The sequence below is a fragment of the Calonectris borealis genome, chromosome 1, assembly GCF_964195595.1.
Source record: "Calonectris borealis chromosome 1, bCalBor7.hap1.2, whole genome shotgun sequence".
Taxonomy (NCBI): Eukaryota; Metazoa; Chordata; class Aves; order Procellariiformes; family Procellariidae; genus Calonectris; species Calonectris borealis.
The window spans coordinates 120,025,838-120,047,208 of NC_134312.1; the positions used below are offsets into that span (position 1 = coordinate 120,025,838).

The following is a 21,371-nucleotide window of genomic DNA, read 5'->3' on the forward strand; positions in this document are numbered from 1 at the left end:
ATATTCAGATTACAAAGCAGTCCTGCCCTGCTATAATAAATATCATATAGCTTTATCCACAGGTAACCAGGTATATAAAAGCCAGGAATAACACATTAGGTTTTAAGTTCGCGTACAGTACCCGCTATTACATTTTCACGGAGTTCACTCAGAAGGAGTCAGCGCTTCCACAGCAGCCGATGCCTCCGACGCAGCAAGCACCGACGGGGCGGTCACCCGACACCCGCCGCCATGGCTCTGGCTTGCTTTCAGCTCTTTGTCCATGCCCTCCTCTCGTGTCAGCACCCAAGGGAGAGGGGGCTGCGTGCTAAAAGGTTTAAAGAAAGGTCTCCTTTACCTCCGCGGCACGTCGTCTTCTTTTCCACAGTGGCTTACGTTAGAGCCTGCTGACGAACAGTGGCAGGTTGCTCAAACAGTCGGGCAGGAAGAAGTAGGGAAAAAAGATCGTATTTGGGGAAAACATTTACAGTCTCCAGACCCGAGCTGTGGTGAAGTTTAATGGCTGTGTTATGTGGCAGGTCAGAGCAAAGGCTGTAGCAGGCTCCTCTCCCTGTACAGGCTGTGAAAGCGGTACTCACCCTGTTTTACCGCTAGCACCCAAAAGCATCTCAGAGGTGTCCAAGCCTGGCTGTTTCCTACCACAGATGTCTCTTGCAAAGGCTTTGTGCGAAGGCTGGTTACCCACTCCCCATGATGCTTGTGAACCCACCACCCAGGGCCAACCATGAGATGGGGAGTGTCGGTCCGTGAAACACAGACCTAGCAGGTCCTGATCCGGTCTCATGTCGCCTTCTCCCTTTGGGCATTAGCACCTGAAGCCCCCGAAGTCAGCAAGCATCCTCCTGTCTGCACCAACCCCTCAGCTCTGTCTGGAGGCTCCTATCCTAACCTGCAGGTGAGAGATCTGGAGATGAGACTAAAAAACTCATTGAACTTTGAGGCCTAATCCAACCTGGGAACCCAAGCCCCTTGCTGGAAAAGGCAGCCACCATGCCAAATCAGTGTTTCAGGCACAAATCTGGATAATTTTTGGTAATACCATTGCTAACATCCAGAAACACAGCAATTTTTAAGCTTATGTCATAGTCCTAAAATGAAATAAATTCAGATCGACAAACCGTATCTTCATTAGGTTCTCAGAAAATCAGCACAGCACCTTATTGTCTCCCTAGTTTGACAGCAGTTATAATTGGCTGTCCACATTTGTCTCCATCATTCTGAAGACTTTCACACGTCAAGCATGCCAGGTGCATGTTTTACTTCCAGAACGCAAAAAGAACCCACTGCAAGATGAGAAAATCCTGTTTCTACACCTTTGCAAGCCCTCAGAAACCCGAAAGATTCAACTTGCTGAGGTGGTAAGCGTGCAAATTCAACAACAGTTTCTATGGGCTGTATTCCAAAGTACTTAGCCACTCCATAACAAGCTCTCTTTACAGACCTATGATCTGGAGTGATGGGTTACCTTTTGCAGTTGTTACTCAATAATTTTAAACATGAAGTTGGTCCTGTCTCTTCACATCGTCCTGTCATGTTACAAGACTAACTGTTCTCTTCAGGCCCATGAACAATGAGATGATTGTACCATCCTCTGGTAAGCAAGATGTGCTGAAAGCAACCATGACCACATGCTGTAAGCCTTCCAGTCACAAGAAACAGGCTCAACATCTCATACTTGACCCACTGAGATCAGGAGACCATGTCACAACTGTCCCTGGCCCTGCAGTTTGGTACTCACCTGCCCACAGGGCTTTGCTGTCTTTCCTAATGCATGCACAGAGCTCTTCCCTCCACACCTGGTAAGAGGTGTCTCCCTCCTCCCTCTCCCTCATTTCAAATGTGTGATCCTATGGTTTATAAGCAGGCTCAGGTCAGGTCCTCCATTAGGTGTTGTAGGGACAAGGATCTTTGTGTGGACTCCCTGGTCTCAAAACCAGCTAGGACTACTAATATCGCTTGATCAACCACCTTTGGATTTTCAACGCTAATGTCTCCTGGCCTCTCCGACTCTTCTCTTGAGAGACCATGTCAGTTTGATCTAAAAAGATGGCCTGGACAGAACAGATTGGGATCACTGTGGAGAACTGAAAGACCTGACTTTTCCCTCCCCCAAATCACTGCAAAATTAGCTGGTACACAGGTGGCCTTAGAAAGATTTATCACTACAAGCCCTTCATGACTTTAGATACACAGAAATGTTAGGGACGAAATCAAGCTTTTTCTGAAGACGAGATCTTAACTTGAAAGGGACCACTGAAAAGCTGGATGGGGTAATTACCCAGATAGAAAGGCGTATTTCCTAAGGAACACAGACACCATGGTTTCCACTCTTCTCCTCTCCCTAATGCAGGGTTGGTCTTTAGGTCATTTAACATGGATGGTTACAGCTGCCACTCGTGGGCTAGGTGGGACTGTGGCAGGGCCGTTATCCTCCTCTAAATATACAAGATACTTTATTTCAGTGACTTGCCTCTTCAAGCACTTGCTCAAATTGCAATTAACTTAATGCACAAATTTCCTTCTACTAAGGTTTCTCTCACGTCTTCATAACGTGTCACACCTCCGGTCAGAGCTCTCCTCCTTATTCCTCGTAACTTTGGGCCTGAGTTTCACGCTGTGACTTGCTGCTCTCACCCACAGGATGAGCAACCCCTTCTTCCAGTTCAGCTACTTCTTTAGGCTCTTCAGGAAAACTAAGGAACAGGTTGCTTCTTCGCACCTCACTTCGACCAAACCACAGGCTTTTTCTTAAATATCCGCTCTGGCAACCACAACACCACAGGAGCTGTCTCCTCCCTGGCTCTGACCCCAGCTCCTTTGGGCAGATCATTGCATCATCCTCTATTATAACCCACCGAACGGCAAGGACCTGCTCAGCGTTTTAGCTCGTGCTGTAATTTCTTGTGTATAGTGTGAGTCAACAGGACACATGCAGCCCCAAAGAACCTGCCACATTTACACACTCAAAACTTTAAAAAGTTTCTGAATAGATCTTCTTCCAGCTGGACCACATGTTTGATGATCTTCACAAGATAAGCCAAAAGTGATATTTGTGCCTAAGGTTTCTAAGTGATACCCGCACATAAAACTTCTCATCAAGCCCTCTTCAACACAACAGAAAGGATAAGCTGTGTCTGCTCTGCTCAAACTTCGCAGAGCAGAATTTCCCTTTTGCCAAGAGAGACCAGCACTGAGCATTTTGCTCAAAAAAATGAGATGGGCAGAGCTAGGAACAGATGGGGAAAGGGGGGTACGACTGGAAATTAAACCTCAAGCTCAATTACGTCCTCCAGTAACTATACTTAAGAGTCATTTGGACTTTTGTCTATCATAGATTTGTTAAAAGATCAACCGCTTCATTAAGAAGACAATAAAAATGTCTGTTCAAAAGTAAACCTCCACTGTTTTCTTTCTACAGCTCACTGTCCCCACAAACCAGGAGAACGAAATCAGAAGGAAAAGGAAGAATCTAATAAAAATGTGACAGATAGAAAAAGAGGAGAAAAATAAATGGTTCTTTAACTGAAAAAGCTATCATAAGACACAGTAACCTTTGCAAAAAATTAATAGTTTTACTCTGATCAATCATTATGCATAGGCAGCTGTTGAGCCAGGATAAAAACAGACTGTAACTTAATCACTTCGTGGAGAAAAGTGGTGGATAAGGACTACTTTTTAAAGTCACTGTTTTTGACGAGATCAGCATAAGATGCTTTAACAAAATCACTCTCAGAAAGTAAAAAGGTAATTAGAAGTTGCCAAAAATCAGGAGCTCTTCCAAACTCTCAAACACAAGATCATTTAAAATTAGTATTAGTACATGGGTTTATTTGCGACAGGCAAAGTTTTAGCCAACAGCTTGTTCTTTCTCTGTGTCGTGTTCTTCCTCCACTGTTATTTTTTTTAAACACAAGCCCACACATCGATTTTGTCCAAAGTACTACCAATAGCACATAAATACTGTTTACATTTCTATAAACGGAACAGTTTATTACAGCAATTTCTGCGTGATTGTTGCTCTGCGCAAGAATGTTTTCAATGTCAAAGCAAGAAGGTTGCTGAAATCCTGCTTGAAAGCATTTTCTATTGTCCGTGGAGTATAAAAAGAAAAAGCCCATGTTTCATAGCATTTTAACGATTTGATAGAGTACTGAAGCTTAGGTCTGAACGCACAGCAAAGTACGATGACTCTGCCCATTTGAAGCCACGTGAAACCGCGGGGTTGTTAAAGAAAGAGCTCCTGAAACCTCCGCATTAAAAGAGATTAACAAGGTCATGAAAGGGTCCAGCTGCCCATGTCAGGCCACTCCTCGGGCCTGGAGGCTCTGCATCGTACAAAGCGCCCATCCAGGGACAGCAGTCACGCACCTGACGTTTCATCTTGTTTTAGTTTCGGACGGCTGTAACAAACTCCCCTGCAACCTCCAGCAGTCTCCAACCTGCAGTGTCAAAACTCAACTGGACAAACGCTCGAGCAACCTGGCTTTGCAGTTACCCATGCTGGGATGTGCGGACAGAGGTCCCTTCCAAGCCAAATCTTTCCATGATTCCATGAAAACGTTGCATTTTTTCTATTGAATCAATTAACATTTGATCCCTATTCAAAGGGAGCTTCCACTATGCTCAGATGTTTGGGTTTTTTTTTTCCCAAATCAACCCTAGAAAATTGTCTCTCGGCCCTACCTGTAAAAAAGGGGAATACAACATTTGACAATTATCTAGTTTAACTGAACACCTGCTGCCTTATTATAATGGAGAGAGAAGTACTGTGAATTACATGCAACTCTAAAAATAGGAAGGGACTGAAGAAAACCCATAAGAAATCCTCCGTGTACAATTTCTGAGAAATGCACTCATTATCTGGCTAGAAACGTTAGCTGTCAACTAAATGCGACTTGGGTACATACAGGAAAAAACAATTCAGAACATATTCCTTCGAGTATCTAAAGATGAAATTTCCACACCTTTGAGAGCTGAATCATATTGTGCTTCCATTTACAAAGCTCCTATTCACTTCGGTAGTCAAGTATCCTCAGGAAGAGCATATTTAAAAAGAAAGGAACTTTTGCTAGACAGGCAAACAGCAGAATAAAACGCTATCGTCTTGCAACTTGCCAGCAGAGCAGAGTGAGGTGGACTAGAGACCATAATGAACATAGAATCAAATGAAAAAGCAACAGAGAACTTGAATCTTCTGCCACCATCTTCTGCTTTGGTGTTTTGGTTTTGGTTTTTTTTAAGAGCCCCTGCAACAGAAATGCATTCAGAGATATGTTATTTTGACCACTCTTGGTAAGTTAAGCGCACTGTAGTTATATTTCCACTTGGACATTACAGTAGACTATGGGCTGGTTTCCACCCCTCCGTAATCTACTCAATATTAAATCAAATTCATCTCATACACACAAAAGTAAAGAATTAAATCTCTCCCACAAGGTGTTAAATGTGGGTAAGTTGTTTTTGTTTTTAGCACAACTAACCTCACTGCTTCCTCACTGCTAGCATTCAGATTCCCTCTGAGGTGCTGCTAAAAGTGCCTCTTTCCAGCAGACACTGCCTCCCGCTTTGCCCTGGCCCGGGTGGGTGGCAGAACAGGAATCCTGTTCCTGGGGTTTGTTTCATAACTACAGATATGGTAGCAACAGCCTGCAAAAGGCTTCAGGCATAAATGCCATGGGACAGGTTAGGCACACGGTAGAATAAAAACAAGGGGAAAGGATCTCGTGCCTGGAAAGCCTCTGGGCTTTTCTCCTATTGTCCCTCTTCCTACTGAAAGGTATTACTTCTCCTTACCAGCGTCCCTGCGCCATGCCTACGGCACTGTTAGGATGACCAGATTATTCGTCACGTTGCTATTAAAGCGGGGGGTGCTGGCGCCGAGCGACTCGCAGAGCGGGGCGCAGCGCTGCGCCTGCTCCGAGGCTGTGCTCCGGGGATGCCGCCCCTACCCCCACGCCCCCGCTTCCTCACTGGAAAGAGGGAGCAGAGCATGGGTTTCCTCTGCAAAACGCTTGCAGGTCTCCGGACAGAGAATACTTTCAGTCGCCCTGAGCAGCAGCTGCTTAGCAGTCAGGTTTGAAATACGGTATTTTCAAGATTCAAGCAAACCTGGTTTTATAACACGCTCAGGGAGCAGGAATGACATACACTGTGTCACCTGCTGCAAAGACCTTCCTCAGCAGGTTAAACCAACAGACCAGATAAATGTATCTATTATTTAGTGCCGTTACTCATCTACAACACCAGATGAGAAAATTAATTAATTTACTAAACATCCCTTACAATTTTTCAAAGATGGGGGGGAAGAAAATCTGCCTCTACTTATGAGACTCTCTTGTCACCGTGTTACTGCCATCTAGCATTGAAACAGGAAGAAAAATCCCTTTTTACTGAATGGCAGTACAGCAAAGAGGAATCCCACGGCTCGCCATGGGTTCAAACGCAGTCGGAGAACTCTGCTGCTGAAGGCTAGGCACCGAGTCGGGCGACGTCCCGCCTTTGCCTCCACCCGATCACCCACACCAGGAGCGGGCTCAGCAGAGAAGCAGCAGAGCAGGACGCGGTGCCGTGCCGCTGCGGGACAGCCGACCTCGTGCCCTCCACTGCCGCCGTCACCCTGTGAGCAACGGGAGGACTGATGTCCCCAGGGTTGCCACCATGGGATGGCCGAGGCTTCCTGATGCCCAGGCCAAGCCCGCTGCTCCGTCACCCCTTTAAATACCCGTCAGGTCTCAACTTTCGCTCACCCCGCCATTAAGCAGCCAACCCTCGGCCAGGATCCGCACTGCCTTTCTGAAAGCAGCCGCAAAGACATCAGGTTTCTGACATCTTTTACAGACAAATTCTGCCTGGGCGCTGCGCGTTGCACTTAGACGTGCTCCGTGCAAACTGAAACGCTGAAGTAAAGCGGGCTGTTTACATCAGCCGGCCCGTGAGTAGAAAAGATCAGAGGGCACTGCAAGAAGAGAACCTGGCTTGCACAGTGCAGCTCTTCCCTCTTTCTCTGAAAGAAATGTTATGATCCTGGAGAACTGTGACGTCTCGGGTATTGAAACTCTCAAACAACACTTATCAAGCACTTGGATCAATTTTCTTCCATGTTATAAGAGGGAAGAAAAATGGAGATGTTGCCTTTTTTTCTCTCAAATCACAAAGTAACGTTTTAAAAACAGGTAGAATTACTTTCATATTTCCCTTAATTTTTCAGCATTCTTTACCTCCTTAAAAAAAAAAATCTATGTGAATTCTGCTAATCTGCACAAAAAAGGAACCCACCCTTCCCAGGTTTCTGTAATGGACTCGTTACCCATTTTAAGCCCAAATGTACCCTTCTGGAGGTACTTGCTGTCTCTATTTTCAGGAAGAATGATGAACAAAGACAGTTATTAAGATTTTGTTACTTATTCCACAAACATGGGACCAGATTCCCTTGAGGAGACAATAACCTTTCCATTGTACGTCCCACTGAGCAAATTACAACCTTGACATAAAAGAGGAAGACATAAAACCATCTCATAGAGGGAATGAGATCTTTCTGGTCCCACGTTTGTGGGATAAAGCAACCAATCTATCTCATCTCTTCTCATGTAAGCTGGAGATCTTGATGGCAGAGCCTTCAATGGAGAGAGATAAACAAATCATAGCAGATGAACCATCCCATCCTGAAGTCAGTGTCTAAAACAGCTGGGATTAATCACTCTCTGGAAGTTCCTGGCTCTCTCCACTGACTAGAGAGGGGTTTTCATGTGAGGCATGATAGTAAACAACGGCCTTTCGTTGCGACAGCACAGTCCCGTTCAAGACACTACCAAAACACCCCTTTACTGCAGCGACTAGAGGGTTTCACCCAGTGTTGCCAGGGAAACCGTGGGGTTTTTATCACAGCCGGTCCTGAAGGAGGGTTGGATGGCCGCACTTCTGAGGAACTCCTGCAGGGCTCCAGCTGAGTCAAAGAGTTGCTCATCAAGCGGTTCCCCCACACCCCGATGGCCAAAGAGGCACTTTCCTCATCCTTTTATGGGTATAATCTGCACTTCCCATCCCACTCTCCCCAGGCCTTCCTTTCTAGGCAGGCTGTGCGGTGCTCCCACCACCCACCAGCTCAGCGGCAGCGCTGTCTTTCAGCGTGCAGGGAAGAGAGAGAAATGCCAACCAGAAGAGTTCCTCCACCGTTGGGTAGAGATGCTGACGGAAGAAAAGCAAGAGGACTAGAAGAAACACTTACTCCATTCACACAGCCTGCACTTGCTGCCTTTTTCAGGCATACAGGGATAGGGTGATAGTTAATCAGAAGATCCGGGCAGGAATCCCTTCTTCTGGAGGGCAGATACCTCCCTCCGGTAAGGCAGTGGGAAAATTCCAGCAGGAGTAGGGTCACAGGTGGGATATTCCAGGTGCCCGAGCTCAGATGGCTGTGTCAGCCGCTTCGCAGAAGCTTATGCTTTGTATTTAGGGAAAAAATGCAAAAAGAAAAGGCATTTTCAAACAGAAACACCTGTTTCCCGCAGGACCACAAAATCCCCAGGGCCGTTCTCCTCACAGAAGCTGTAGCTCATTAGCAGGGACAGCCAGCCTTGCAAAGAGCATTTGAAAACACATTAGCAGATGTAACAGCAAGCTGTTAAGATATTTAAAAAACACATCCAGAAAGGTGCTGGTTATTTGAGATTGTTCATAGAGAAAAAAATAACTCGGCTCCTGAAGCCTGTGAGCTGCACCGCACATGCCAAACACCACCCTCTGCCTCCTCCAGGTGCACCACACCACACTCTGCAGGGAAACCAAAACACGCAGCACCCCGCAGCGTGCGGGGAAGCCCGAACCAGCGCCTTTGGCGGCACAGTATGTGTGCAGAGACAAGTAAAGAGAAGAGACGGGAAAAACGCCTCCCAGTTCCACCAGAAAGCAACTGGTAGCAGCACCTGTCCTGAACCTCCTCTTTTTTTTTCATGTTTGTTTGCTTTGCTTTTTAATGAAAGGTGTCACAGGCATGTCAGCAGAGCTTGGACTCCACCACAACCAAAGCAGCGGCACCCTGGAGGGATTTCACCAGGGCAATCGTCAAACCTGGTGAGGAAGAGCCCCTCCCCAGTGCCGGCGTTGGGGGACCCATTTCCCCAGCTTGCCTCTGGCAGTTTAGTCCCTCGTGCACTGCAATGTACATGGGGCTTCTGCCGGGCTGGTGGGGAAGGTGACCCACCTCTGTCTCCTCTGGAAATCCTGCCCGCGCTGACCTCTTCCCAGCCCAGGGCACACACCCCCAGTGCAGGGCCCCCATAGGCAGCCCTTACCCCTCCTCAGCCTAAACTCCCAAAGCTCCTCAACCCACGTCATGGTGGGGTTTCCCACTGCCTTGCCCCCAAGATAACGGGGTTTCCCCCGGCACACCTCCAGCTGGCTCCCTGCCCTCTCTCCACCACCCCGCTCTCCTCCCCGGTGACCCCGCACAGCCCGTCCAGCCCCCTCGCTGTAGCTGTAACCCCTGGGGCTTCTGCAAAGCCTCGTTAAGGACATCACGAAGTAGTACAGACCCTTTCCTGGGGTGCCCCAGCATCGGTCCCCCCTTGCTGGGACACAGCGCCTGCCTCGGGTGCTGAAAACTCCTGTGGTCCAACGGCCCGTGGAGGCACCGACCTGCGAACGAGCAGGGCCAGCCACCCGCCTTGCAGAGGAAAACCCTGGAAACGCCACCTCTTAGGGGGTCAGCCCAGGCAGTGAACTAAATATTCAGGGAAATTTTTTTTAAATACTATGATTTTTGAGGAGTGACACTATTGTATAATCCTGATCCCACTTCCCCACCAGGTATATTTTCATCTTGAAATCATATTATCCTTTGGGGGATCTCCCAGGAAGATTGTCCTTAAAGGAGAGAAATGTGCAGTGGAGAAAGACCAGACCCAGACCCACCCTCAGAGGAACAGCATATGCAGTACTTTATCAGCCTTTAAAAACAACACGTTTGAGAGAAACAAAAAATAAGGTATGCTTTTTGGGTTTTTTAAGAGCCAGAAGAATTGAGCAACAATTAAGTCAGCTCGGCTAATGCTTACACAGAAAGCATCTGAAAAGATATAAAACCAGAACACAAATAGACTCCTCTACCTCTAAACCTGCAAACACTTTCACACCAGTAACTTGAATTGGTACAAGTCTCACTCAAAGTTTCCAGCAAATGCAAAATATTATGTGCGTAAATTATCCAGTGTAAAACAAGTATACTATTAGATATCACACACTGAAACACAACACTTGTAATGCGAAACACGACATCAGAGAGCATCCCAGCACCGTACCCACTGACAGATGAGCTTTCACAACGGCTGTATTCTCTGGGAGACATGGGAATTGTATAATTGAATAATAATTCTATTCTATTCTGATTCCCATTCCAATTATGGGAATGACACGAAATTTTGCTATTTGTGTAAATAAAGGGAGAGTGCTAGAAGAAATAGTTTCTCAAGAAAGGGAAGCATGGCCTGATTTTGCAGAAGAAGATAAGAGTTTCTCTTTCAGCTGTAGCTTGATGATAAAGAAAGTAGATGTAGCAGAAAGAATAAGAGCCGAGCATCACACTGATTTGTGTCTCTCTCTTCGTACCTGCTCACTGGCAAGTAAGGAAAATATTACAATTTACCTCAACACAGGCACTTCAGTTTAGACATACAGTGGTAATCTGCAAAAAAAGGGCGAGTGACGTGTGTGCTCGTGAACTGCAGAAGAAGGAGCCGTTCAGCGAGACACGGGAGAAGCAGCCACGTTACGCGCCGGCATCGGATGCCAATTCGGTCACCGGGCTGGGGAGTGTGGAGCAAGAAATCACACCTGAGCCCTTACACTTCCACCAACAGCCAGAGGCTGTGCTCCTCCATTAGTGTTGCGTCCTGCACAATGCTCCATGCAAAAGAAAAAAAAAATTTTTTTCCCCTAAAGTTTGCCCAGCTGTGTACAGCATAAAACTTTCCAGGAAGACATTTGGTACCGAGGAATACTGTAGCCTCATTCACTTCTGTTGCTTTCCCGTCCAAATAATACGTGTACAGCTTTTAAATTGGTTAAAAGGAGTTAAATGGAAAAGAATAAAGGAAGGAAAAAACCTCACTCCCAAAACCCTGGGTGAAACTTCAGCAATCCAGCTAAGACGAAGACGTGCACGTCTTTGTTTCAAGCCATTGAAACCTGGGCCCATTGGGTTCTATGGATTACTGTAGCACCCAAATTTTTCCAAAAATGTCAGACAAGTTTACCACAGCAATTAAGCTGTCTACCATCTGTAAAAGATTTGCCCAAGAGTTTTCCTAATGTTTTTTCCCCCCCGAAATACATTTAACTTAATTCTTTCAACATTTTGCCTATCATTCAAGTCCATATACATTAAATATTGCAGAGTTGGCTAGATTTTTGAGGGCAACTTTTCCTTCTAAGGATTAGTTGTGCACTGGTGCACTGAAATTTTATATACAGAGTAACACTCTGAATATGAATTATTTCTTGAGGAACACTGCGCCTATTCTTGGGAATGAAGAAGTAAAAACTTTACTAGGAATTTCAGCCAAGGAGCTGAGATTAACACCCTTTATTCTCCTCCCAAATGGTGAGTTATTTCCAGAATACTAGACCAGGCTCAAGCTTAATGTCTCCATCACACTGTATTAAAAGTGCCCTACAAGTAAATATGTGCACTCAGCCAGTGACAATGAAAGACGTGGATCCGAATTCTTGAACACGTTGGAGAAAGTTTTAAGTTTTCTCAGCAACATTTAGTGTACCTTGCGGTCCAAGTAAAACAGCGGTTAGGAAAGCTGAAGGGTATTCTTTATGTTTCTCCTTCTAGCTTGCATATAAACTGTTTTTTCCCAACTGCCTAACACTGGTGGGTGTTCTCACTTTTCACTATGGAAACTATATTTTTTATGTAACTCTCTAAATACAGATTACTTATGTGACAAATAATCAACCAGTCTACAACACGTTATTTTCTCTCCCTGAGCATTTATGCTTTTATTGCGACTTTTGTTCTTCCATCCTATATCCAAATACTGAGTCTCCTAAAATAACCTCTGAAAAAGTGATCCATTAATGATTAAAAGGCAGGAGGGTTAGGGGCACAACCTTGTTCTTGTCACATAGATGTGGCGTCCCCTTTGGAGTCTGATTTTGACAGAGTTGGGAACAATTTTATGCTGCTTCTGTGTCTCTGCAGAAGCATAAGATAAGGTCAGGCCTTAGAAGAATTGAGAATAAGGACTGGAGTTTTAACGCCCAATAAATGACTACGTAACTGAGAAGAGTGGCAATTACGAAAAGAAATAGCTCAATCCCTCACCTGGGTTCAGCGTAGGGCCTTTGAAATCCTTGAATGACAAAATCTATCTGTAAAATACAAAATGCTCCTTCGCTGTCGAAAGCACATACTGAATTTTGGGACGGTGATTCTGCACGGTGCAAAACCATCCATCAACTTCAGTGATTTTATAGCTGATGCTTCATATTCATAAAAAAAGGTAACAATGTAACATTCCTGGTTTCTTCCTCCAGTTTCTTGTCGTGTGTTTTTTCTGTTTCTTTTTCTGAATTTCATCTGAATGACGAAACCCTTTGGAAATGTTGCCCATTTCCTAGGGAAGTACACGAAAGCACAGAAAGGGCTGATGACAGATGAGTACTGGTCCGCATGACCGGTCCCACCACGCTCGCTGGGAACACCGAGGCAGCAAAACGCCGTGCACAGCCCTCGAGCTGGGGCTAAAACCCCAAGCGCCATGCAGCAGCGCTCGCAAACCCTCCCAGCTGCAGGGCTCCTTACCCCTCCTTCCCCGTGTCCCCCTGTCCGTCACATGGCATCAGTCCGCACCTCGCTGCAAAGCACGTCCCGTCCTCCTCCTGCTCCGGGGCTGCCACCTCCCCTGTCCTCTGTAGCTGCAAGGTAGAGCCCCCCCGGCACCCTCCTGTGCCAGCCTGAGGGACTTGGCTCCAGGCTGGCCGTGCTCAGCTGCTGCGGGCTGGCACGGCCGTGGCCCTGCTAGCCAAGCCCGCCGGCCGCCAGGGTTGGGGCAGCCAGATTGCTCTCCCTTCGGAGCCATCACTCACCACGTCTCCGGCAGATTTACTGTCACTGACCCCTGTACCATGAGGTAGCGTCTCTGACTCGCAGGTCGTGTGCCACTGCCGTACAGGATGGCAAGCGGCGGGGTGGTTTTTTTTTACAGGCTGCTTTTCAATGCAGTGAAGAGAGAAGCACGACTGATGTTTATTTTTGGTTGGGATGTTGAAAGCCACCCAAACAATACATCGACCGCTATTCGGCTAAGCCTCAGTACTTGCTGTGTCAAATACAAATGCTTCATGTTACGCCTGTCCTCCGTTGCTGCATCCTAGGGTCGTAGTACAAATTCTGGTGGAAGAAGAGTCGACACAGATGCCATAAAGTTGCACTGATTTAAACCGGTGAAGAGTTTTGCTGTTTGTTCTTCTCTCTATACAGAAAGGCAAATTTACAGCATTAAAATGAGATGTCTCCCTGCCCACTTTACACACATTTTCAAAAATATTGCTGCTATTCAAAATAGCATGCGTTAGGCACTAAAAAATAATAATAATCAACAGTGTGGAACACATTCTTTCCATTAACATTTTTTTACAGCCCATGGGCCCAGCGCTGCTCACACCGAATAGGGGACACACAAAAATACAGCAAAACCATCAGAGAGGCCATAAGCCCCTCGCAGCCCTGCAGGGGAGCCCGGGCTCTGGAGATGAGACGATGGGGCAAGCACTGCCATTCTCCAGGCTTAGCAGCAGGGCTGAAAAAGACAAGACAAAAAGGGCAGCTGTAAGGATTGGGAATAGCACAGGGAACCAAGGAAGGGGATGGGGAAAAAGGTGGCCAGGAGTGTCACCGAGAGGAGGCCCGTACCCCGGGGCGGGCAGGGCCATGCACCCTCCCGCCCCCAGCGCCACCTGGTTCCCACTGCCAGGCGTCCCTCTGTCCTGGCAAGGTGCAAGGGGCACAAGTCGACGCCTGCACTGCCGGCCTCCCCCTTCCTGGGCTGAGGGCGGAGGGCTGACGATGCCGGCGTAACCTTTCCTGGGGCTGGGAGTCCACGCCCTCGCTTGGATGCCTACCCCTCGCCCTGGCAGCGTCCTCAAAGCTGGCGGCTACTCACAAAGCTGCGGGGACAAAAGCATCCCTCTGCTGCGTGCGTCCTCTTGGCTCTGCCCTCTCCTCTCTAAACTCTGTGGCTGTGGACTACAAAAGCCCAAGCAATTCCTTAGCAAGCCTCTCTAACACCCAAAACGTTCAGGGATAGTATTTCTGAGATAGTTTGGCCATAGCCTTCCACCAGGTCACTGCTAGAGTATTCAGTCCAGGCAGCAGGGACCGGATCAATTTTCACAGATCAGGCTCAGGCCCCTGGGGCTGCAGCCCCTGCGCACCCTCTTCTTTCATTCACTCCTTTATTTGTTCATTTGTTCATTCGTTCATTCGTTCAGTGAACACGGGGCTTCCTTTTCTTAGTCACTTTTCAGAAGTTACTTCTTAAAATTACCCCACAGCTCCCCAGGGGCCCATCGACATCAGACGGCAACCGCCTGCGTGCCACTGGCAGCCTCCCCAGCAAGCCCAGCCGCCCACCGCCGGAGGCGGCCGGCTCTGCCGGTCACCAGAGCCGCATCCACGAGCCCCCGGCTGCCTCCTTCGGGGCCCCAGGGACACCCACTGCTCCCAGCGTCCGCCCTACCACAGCCCTGCCAGGGCTCGGGGAAGTGGCCGGTCGTCCCCCACTCGTCTTCAGTGGCGCCAGGGACACCCGGCCTCTGCTGCTCGCTTGGCACTGGCGTAAATGCCTGCACAGGAGACAGTACATCACGATATTTGGTGTGATACGAGTCTATTAGGATCCCTTGGTGCTGTTTGTCCGGCTGTCCTAACAGCTGAAGACCCCTCAGAAAAAAAAAAGATCCATAACAGCCCTTTCATTAAAGCAGCTCCGGCTCATACATCACTTTCACTTGTGGGAGGAGGTGCTGTGACCAGAAGCCACAGGAACACAACCAAGAACAAAACAAAAGTTTGAAAAAAATAGATTCAGAACCTTTCTATGATTTCTCCTGTCCTTGTCGCACAAGGAAGGTGCTGAACACCGAGCCCCTCTGAGCGAGTTCAGCTCTTCTCCCCTGTCAGGACAGGCTACCAAACGCACCGTCTCTGCTGAAAACAGTTTGCGTTCTTAAGGATCCCCTTCAAATGCTTCCACCGAGGAGGCACGATGAGTACACTGCCAGGATCAGGTTTACCTTCTCCCAGGGGTGCCGATCCCCTTAGACGCTTTCTGCAGAAAAGACAAGAGCGAGCCCTCCCCGGTTTTCCAAAACTTTTCACTCGCTTGCAAATGTTAGAAGGAACGATTCAACAACCGTGCGACCGACTCACCCTTTTCTTACAGTTTGGGTTCACTAACAGTAAGTGCAACTGCTACATCCTTACATCCAGGGACAGACGACCCCTGAGTCACTTTCCTTCCCTTGCCCTTGCTCATGCTCACGCCATTTGTTGTTGGCCAGGCCCTCACGGAAGGAGACACATGATTTGTGCTTTACTCCAGCGTGCAGAAGAGGGAAGGGCTACACAAACGCGGAGTGCCGCCTGCCATACCTCAGACAGACCCTTTCTTGCAACAGTCGCTCCTTCAGCTCTGCGGAGCCACCCCTCATCTCCACCATGGCCGGGTCCCAGCTCACCAAAGCATCCGGACTGTGTTTATATCAAATAGCAGCCAGGGGAGACAGGGGGAGACGGCAGGACCCTAGGGGAGCAAGGAACCATGGGGTTACCATGAAGACTGTGCTCTTAAAAACAGAGGGGGACAATCGGGGGAAAATTAAGACAAACCATCTTGTCTGAGGGTCTGTAGGGAAAGGCGGTGCGTACAGCACAAGTGCCCGGTCAACAAAGGCTGGAGCTCAGCTGCTGATCCTGACCTTCCGATTAGACCTTCTTCTGGCTTGAAATGTCCCAGCCAGAAAACCCAACTGCCATGGCTGGCTCTCCCCCTCTCTCCTCCGCTCTGTCCGCACCTGTCATTTTAATGGACTTCTGGTCTCTCTCTATATATCCTGCATATAAATTTCCCGTTCCCCCAGACAGCTACGTTCTGCCACAGCCTTCATTGGCCCTGCTAACAGCCCCTGGCTGGTCACTCCAAAGTTCTCACCACACCTGCAAAAGCAACAACCAGAAGTCCTGAACTCAGGCAACCTCTGGAGTGCCAACACCCCCGCCAAGCCCAGAAGGACAGCACCCACGGGGGGAAAAGCTGGTGCTGAAAATTACCTTTTGCCACTTCAACTCAGAGTTGATTCTTTGTGCTCACCTCAAAATTTGCTCACCAGGTACGGGATTGGTTTGCCTGTGTGGCGTGAGCGCAGCGATTACATCCTCAAGCATTAAGACGCATCCTATCTCAGGGCTGGGCCCCAAGAAGGTTTGCTTGTTAGTTTTATATTTCTACTCAGTGTGCACCTTACACACTTGGAGGCACTAAATAAGCTGTAAAGGTTTCCCAGGTTTTACTGTTATCCCATTTGCATGTGTATTTTGCTCTGCATCTAAATTTGTGGGACATCCAGGTCAAATATCAAATATATCATGGACCCATTTGAAAAAGGAAAATATAACTAGAGTCAATGCGACCTTGAACGCCCAACCCTAGATCATTTGGTCAAACTCAAAGTTCTGACCGATTTCACCAGTACTGAAGGGAATTTAAGCAGGAAGACAACAACAATAATTTCAAATACTGGCTTTCTGTTTCTCTATGATGTGAATCATTGTAAAATTGACACTTTGCAGCAAGTAAAAAATAACAAAACAATTCTATAAATCAGTCTAATATGCCTTATCATAATAGGTATGCACAAGCGTGCTTAAGTATATGCTTGCGCACAGGCTGGAGGCCAGCTATTTGAATTCATATATTATTTTTAGCGTGAGTTAAAATGCTGTCACTGAACAGCAGGTTATTTATTTTTTCCCCCCAAATGAAATCTCTGGCAAAAGCATATAAATGACATAGGTCCTATTTCATTTTTTTTCTATTTTAAATGTATTTTCTGCAGGAACTCAACAAATTCATTTTGGTCACAATTAGAAATAGTGCATTTATGCTAATAGTGCACTTTGGAGCAGTGTTGCTCAAAAGCATAATCTGTAAAACCAAAAATCCAATGTGAACAAGATTGCTGGTGAGAACATCATTCTGTACTATAGACAAAAACAAAATACGGCTCCATCTTCAAATGCTGCCAGAAAGAAAAACGTTGACTCGTGGATGTGCGTCGTAAACCGCGATTTCATTTCACAAAGAAATGTCCCAGCAGGGACCCAAAGCTGAGGAACAGGGAGCAAACGCCAGGGCTCCATCGCATTAAATATCGCCACTTACAGAGATGTAGGGGTTTAAAGCAGCGAGTACCACAGCACTTAAACTCGTATGATGTGGCAACACTGCCCTCCTGCTTCCTAGCGATTCCTGCTCTTTTCTCATATTCAACATCTCTCGGGCCAAGAGATGTCCCGGGCAGTTCCTCCCACCACAAAAGTGTTGAGGGACGACTTCTGCCTTTCCTTCACTCTATTCAAATCTCCCTGTGCAGGCAGCAAAGATTTCTCACTAGGGAAAAGAGGATAATAAAAGCCCAAAACTTTAATTTCTTGGTTTTCTCAGGGAAATTACACACAGCCATAAAAATCATCTCAAAATCCACTTTGATTTCTGGGTTCAGCTTCAGGCTTTATAACTCAGCTTAATGCTTTATAACTGAATTAACAACAAATAATAAAATTATAATTAATTCATCTTAGAATTGAAAATGGTTTATATCTGTTCTTTTCACTAGGTTAAACACAATGGAAAAGATTAAAAAAATGGGGGAAATAGATTGTTGGACTGTATTATTAGACTGCTCTTTCTGCATGTATGCTCTGTATGTATCCTGCTCTTTCTGCATTCAGTGTTTGGGAGGGGAAGGGAGGGAAAGATGCAACACTCTCACCCTGGCCAGATTAAAATTTTAAAAATTAATTAAATTAAAACGCAATTAAAAATATTAAACCCTATGACCTGTTCCTATCTGCTCCTGTCGAAACAGCCATCCTCTACAGGCCAAGGGAGCAAACATCCTACTGAGGAAAGCAAGAAGAAGAAGAAGAGAGGAGACGTCCCACCCCCCGCACGGGCCGGGGACAGGCCCTGCAGGCAGCTGCAGCCGCTAACGCTGCTCCAGGAAACGGGTGAAGCTCGAAAGCATCAACGGGACGACTCAGAGGGTTAATTTAAGCATATGATGAAGCAGCTAACTACTGAACAATGATGGAAACCGTACCTTTTATTTTGTGTAATACTTCACGTGAGCCTCTGCATTTTTTTCCTTCCAGAAACAAAAACAAGCCGGGATGTGCAAATAAACCAAGAAAACTGGAGGGAAGGAAGGAACAGCTTGCAAGGCAATTGTGAAAAACAAATAACAGCGGTAATGAGGAAGGAACAGAAAATGCTTCACAAAGAGAGGACGTGGGTCGGGATTTAGAAAAGATTGGAAAGACTCAAAAAGTGCAGGAAAAAAAGCTTGAAAAGGCTTATTGAACCCAGGAGGTGAACAAGACTGAGTAACAAAATGAGAAAAAGGAGATTTATGAAGAAAAAAAAACCTTCTGTTTTATTTCCGAATTCTTGTAGAACTGGGTACTGCTGCTGACAGATCTGAGCCCCTGGTGTTCATGTGTCCCAAACTCCCCTGGACTTCTGTCCTCCCAAAGCTGGCTTTGCACTCCCCTCAGTTGTCACATGAACGCTCACACTTAAAAGGTGAAAGTTTACCTGGTAAAAATTGTCTGTACGCCTTAGGAAGGACGTTTCTGCTTCCAAAGGAAAAAAAAATTAGAAAAAGCCGATGTAGGCACTAGTCTTGCCTACTTTGTCGCCCCAAAGCCTTTATGGTTTTCTGATTTGAACCCAAAACATTACCAGTTTGAGGATACCCGAACTATCTGCTTGAGCCCTCTCCCCCGTATCTCCTTTACCCTGCCTCGTCATTGACCTGAACAAAGCTTTTTTTGGTCGTGAGCACACTCAGGAATCAACACAGCCACGCTCTCCGCCGCTGCAGCCCCCAGCCCTCCAGGAGCACTGTACAGGCATCACCCACCCCTCTCACCCCGTGTCGGTCTCCCCTCTCCGGAGGGGAGAGCTGCGTGCGCAGCACTCTGTTTTCCTTCCAGAGAGCCTGGGGAAGAGGAGGGGGTCCGGGAGTTTCGCTTGTGTGCTGCTTCTCTCATGCTCGCCGGCATTTTGTGCCGTCGAACGCTGCAGCTGAACAGTCCGACAGCTATTTTCACTGGAACATTACTACTCACTTGATTAGTGCTGATCTGCACATTTGCCTCACGCTGGCTATCACCTTCTAGGCTTTCCATACGTGTCGGGTTTTCCTGACATGTGGCATTACTTTGATGCCTGGGAGCTTGACTTTGTTCTGCACTCGAAGGTCACGCAGAGTGCTTTTTCAAAGCATCCTTCAAGCCAGCTCCCTGACAATGACAAATCTTGGTTTATTGCCTTTCCTAAGGCCTCACAGTGTTTCCTAACAGACATCCTAGTGGTATTCTCAAATCCGTCACTCTTGAAGCCAGATGTAAAGTAACCACGGAAAGCTGTATACAGCCATCAAACCATATGAACGGTTTTATAACTACTGGCAACCCACTGAACATTAAATATTGGATTAACATTCAACAGCTCTGCTGGTGCTTCCTGCACTTTGGCAGCGCTTCCCCACTCTGTTGTACGCTCGCAGAATGGGCTGCAACTCTCTTTCAGGAAAAATCTCAAAATGGAGGGCTTCACTTGCGCTACACCAGACTCGCAACACGCAGCCAGAGGGAAACAGAGCAACGCAACAGGGCCACACGCTGGGAAATGAGACTGCTGCTGCTTTTCAGCCTCTGTGAAATCAGTCTGCAACTCTTTACTTACCCTGCTGGCCCAGGGGAAAACATGTGCTTGAGTTGCTACCAACCCAAACCTACCCTCTCACTCTCCTCCTTGCATGCCCCTAAGTGAGAACTGTGACCCCTTTGGGATCAGGACTGGTTTTCCTGTGTGCAAGGTGAGTCTTCCTCATGTTTGCTCGACCTTTTCCCCTTACGCACCGTAACATGAGCACTTCTCCGAGCAGGAACAATTTGTTCTAAGTGCTGGTTCCTGGTCTCTGTGCTCCAGAGATGCAAGCACAAGTCCCAACGCCGCCTCGTACCTCCTGCCTGCTTTTAAGCAACATCCTTCCTCAGCTCCGCATCCCTCTTTGCTGCCTGCCGCTGCGTCTGGCGCCTTGCATAGGACCAAACCCACCTCTGATGCGGGGTGCTGCAAGACCGCAGCCACCAACCTGACCCTCCATAAAGCACGGGCAGGGGAGCTGCCCCGAACGTGGGCGATCCTGGCAACACAGGTCAGGCGCTGCAGTCGTCACTTGCCAACTATTTTAGGACACTTCAGGGCAAAATAAACAGACACAGCTCAAACTCGCGGGGAGAAGCCTGATCCCAGAGGGATGCCAGGCAACTACTGTTGCCTATGCACACGCATTCCTCCCGACATGCTATTTTACATCCAGACGCAGGCTGCCCCGTTTTTAGAGGCAGAAGGAGACTGACTTCTGGACTCCAGCACGCAGCCCAACATGCCCACGGACCCGTGACAGGGGTAATCACCGCATTTAAAACACCATTTAAAAAAAGGTAACCTGTCAAGTTTGCTTATGTTGTAACGCTCAGCCCCAGAGGACTCCGGCCTATTTCCAACACATCGAACTAATTGTAGTTTACATTCGTTTCATTCTCTATTAGAGGTGCTCCACTTTCCAGGAAAACTAATTTGATCTGCAGCACTTGGCCGGCCACAGCTTTCTGCACGAAACCCGAGCGCCTCTCTTCACTGAATGGGGCTTTGGGTAATAGTCAGCGGAAAACGTGCAGCGCGATCTGTGGCATGTCACCCCAAACATTGCTACACGCCGAAAATAGTTTCAGCTTCCTCCGCCTCGCGTAGTCTGGAAATAAAACATATGGAGTTAGCACGGCCGCTGATTGGATTTTGATTGTTCTGAAACGCTGCCAAGTTTAAAGTGGAGAGTGCGGCCTGAAAGGAAATACAGTAGACACTAGACAATTTATTTGTTTCTGAGCGGGGACCTGGCTGACGGGCCGCTTCGAAGGTGGCTAACAAGAGCAGCATGTTCCCATATGGAAACCATATGGGGAAATCGGCCAGGATCTAAAAACATGGCACAATATATGTTATCACGGCAAC

At 47.4% G+C, this 21,371-nt stretch overlaps 1 protein-coding gene across 2 annotated transcripts in view; it reads right to left on the reverse strand.

Moving 5' to 3' along the window:
* Positions 1-263: 263 nt before the first annotated feature.
* PSMG1 (proteasome assembly chaperone 1) overlaps positions 264-21,371 on the reverse strand; it is a 42,167-nt gene continuing 21,059 nt past the window's right edge. The window contains exon 7 of one of the 2 annotated variants that reach the window (XM_075172758.1): positions 264-307. In XM_075172758.1, coding sequence (XP_075028859.1) covers positions 279-307 — 29 coding nt within the window. In that variant the 3' untranslated portion in view covers positions 264-278. Of the gene's footprint in view, positions 308-1,540; positions 1,609-21,371 lie in introns of those variants that run through there. The other variant, XM_075172748.1, reaches the window with a different exon arrangement.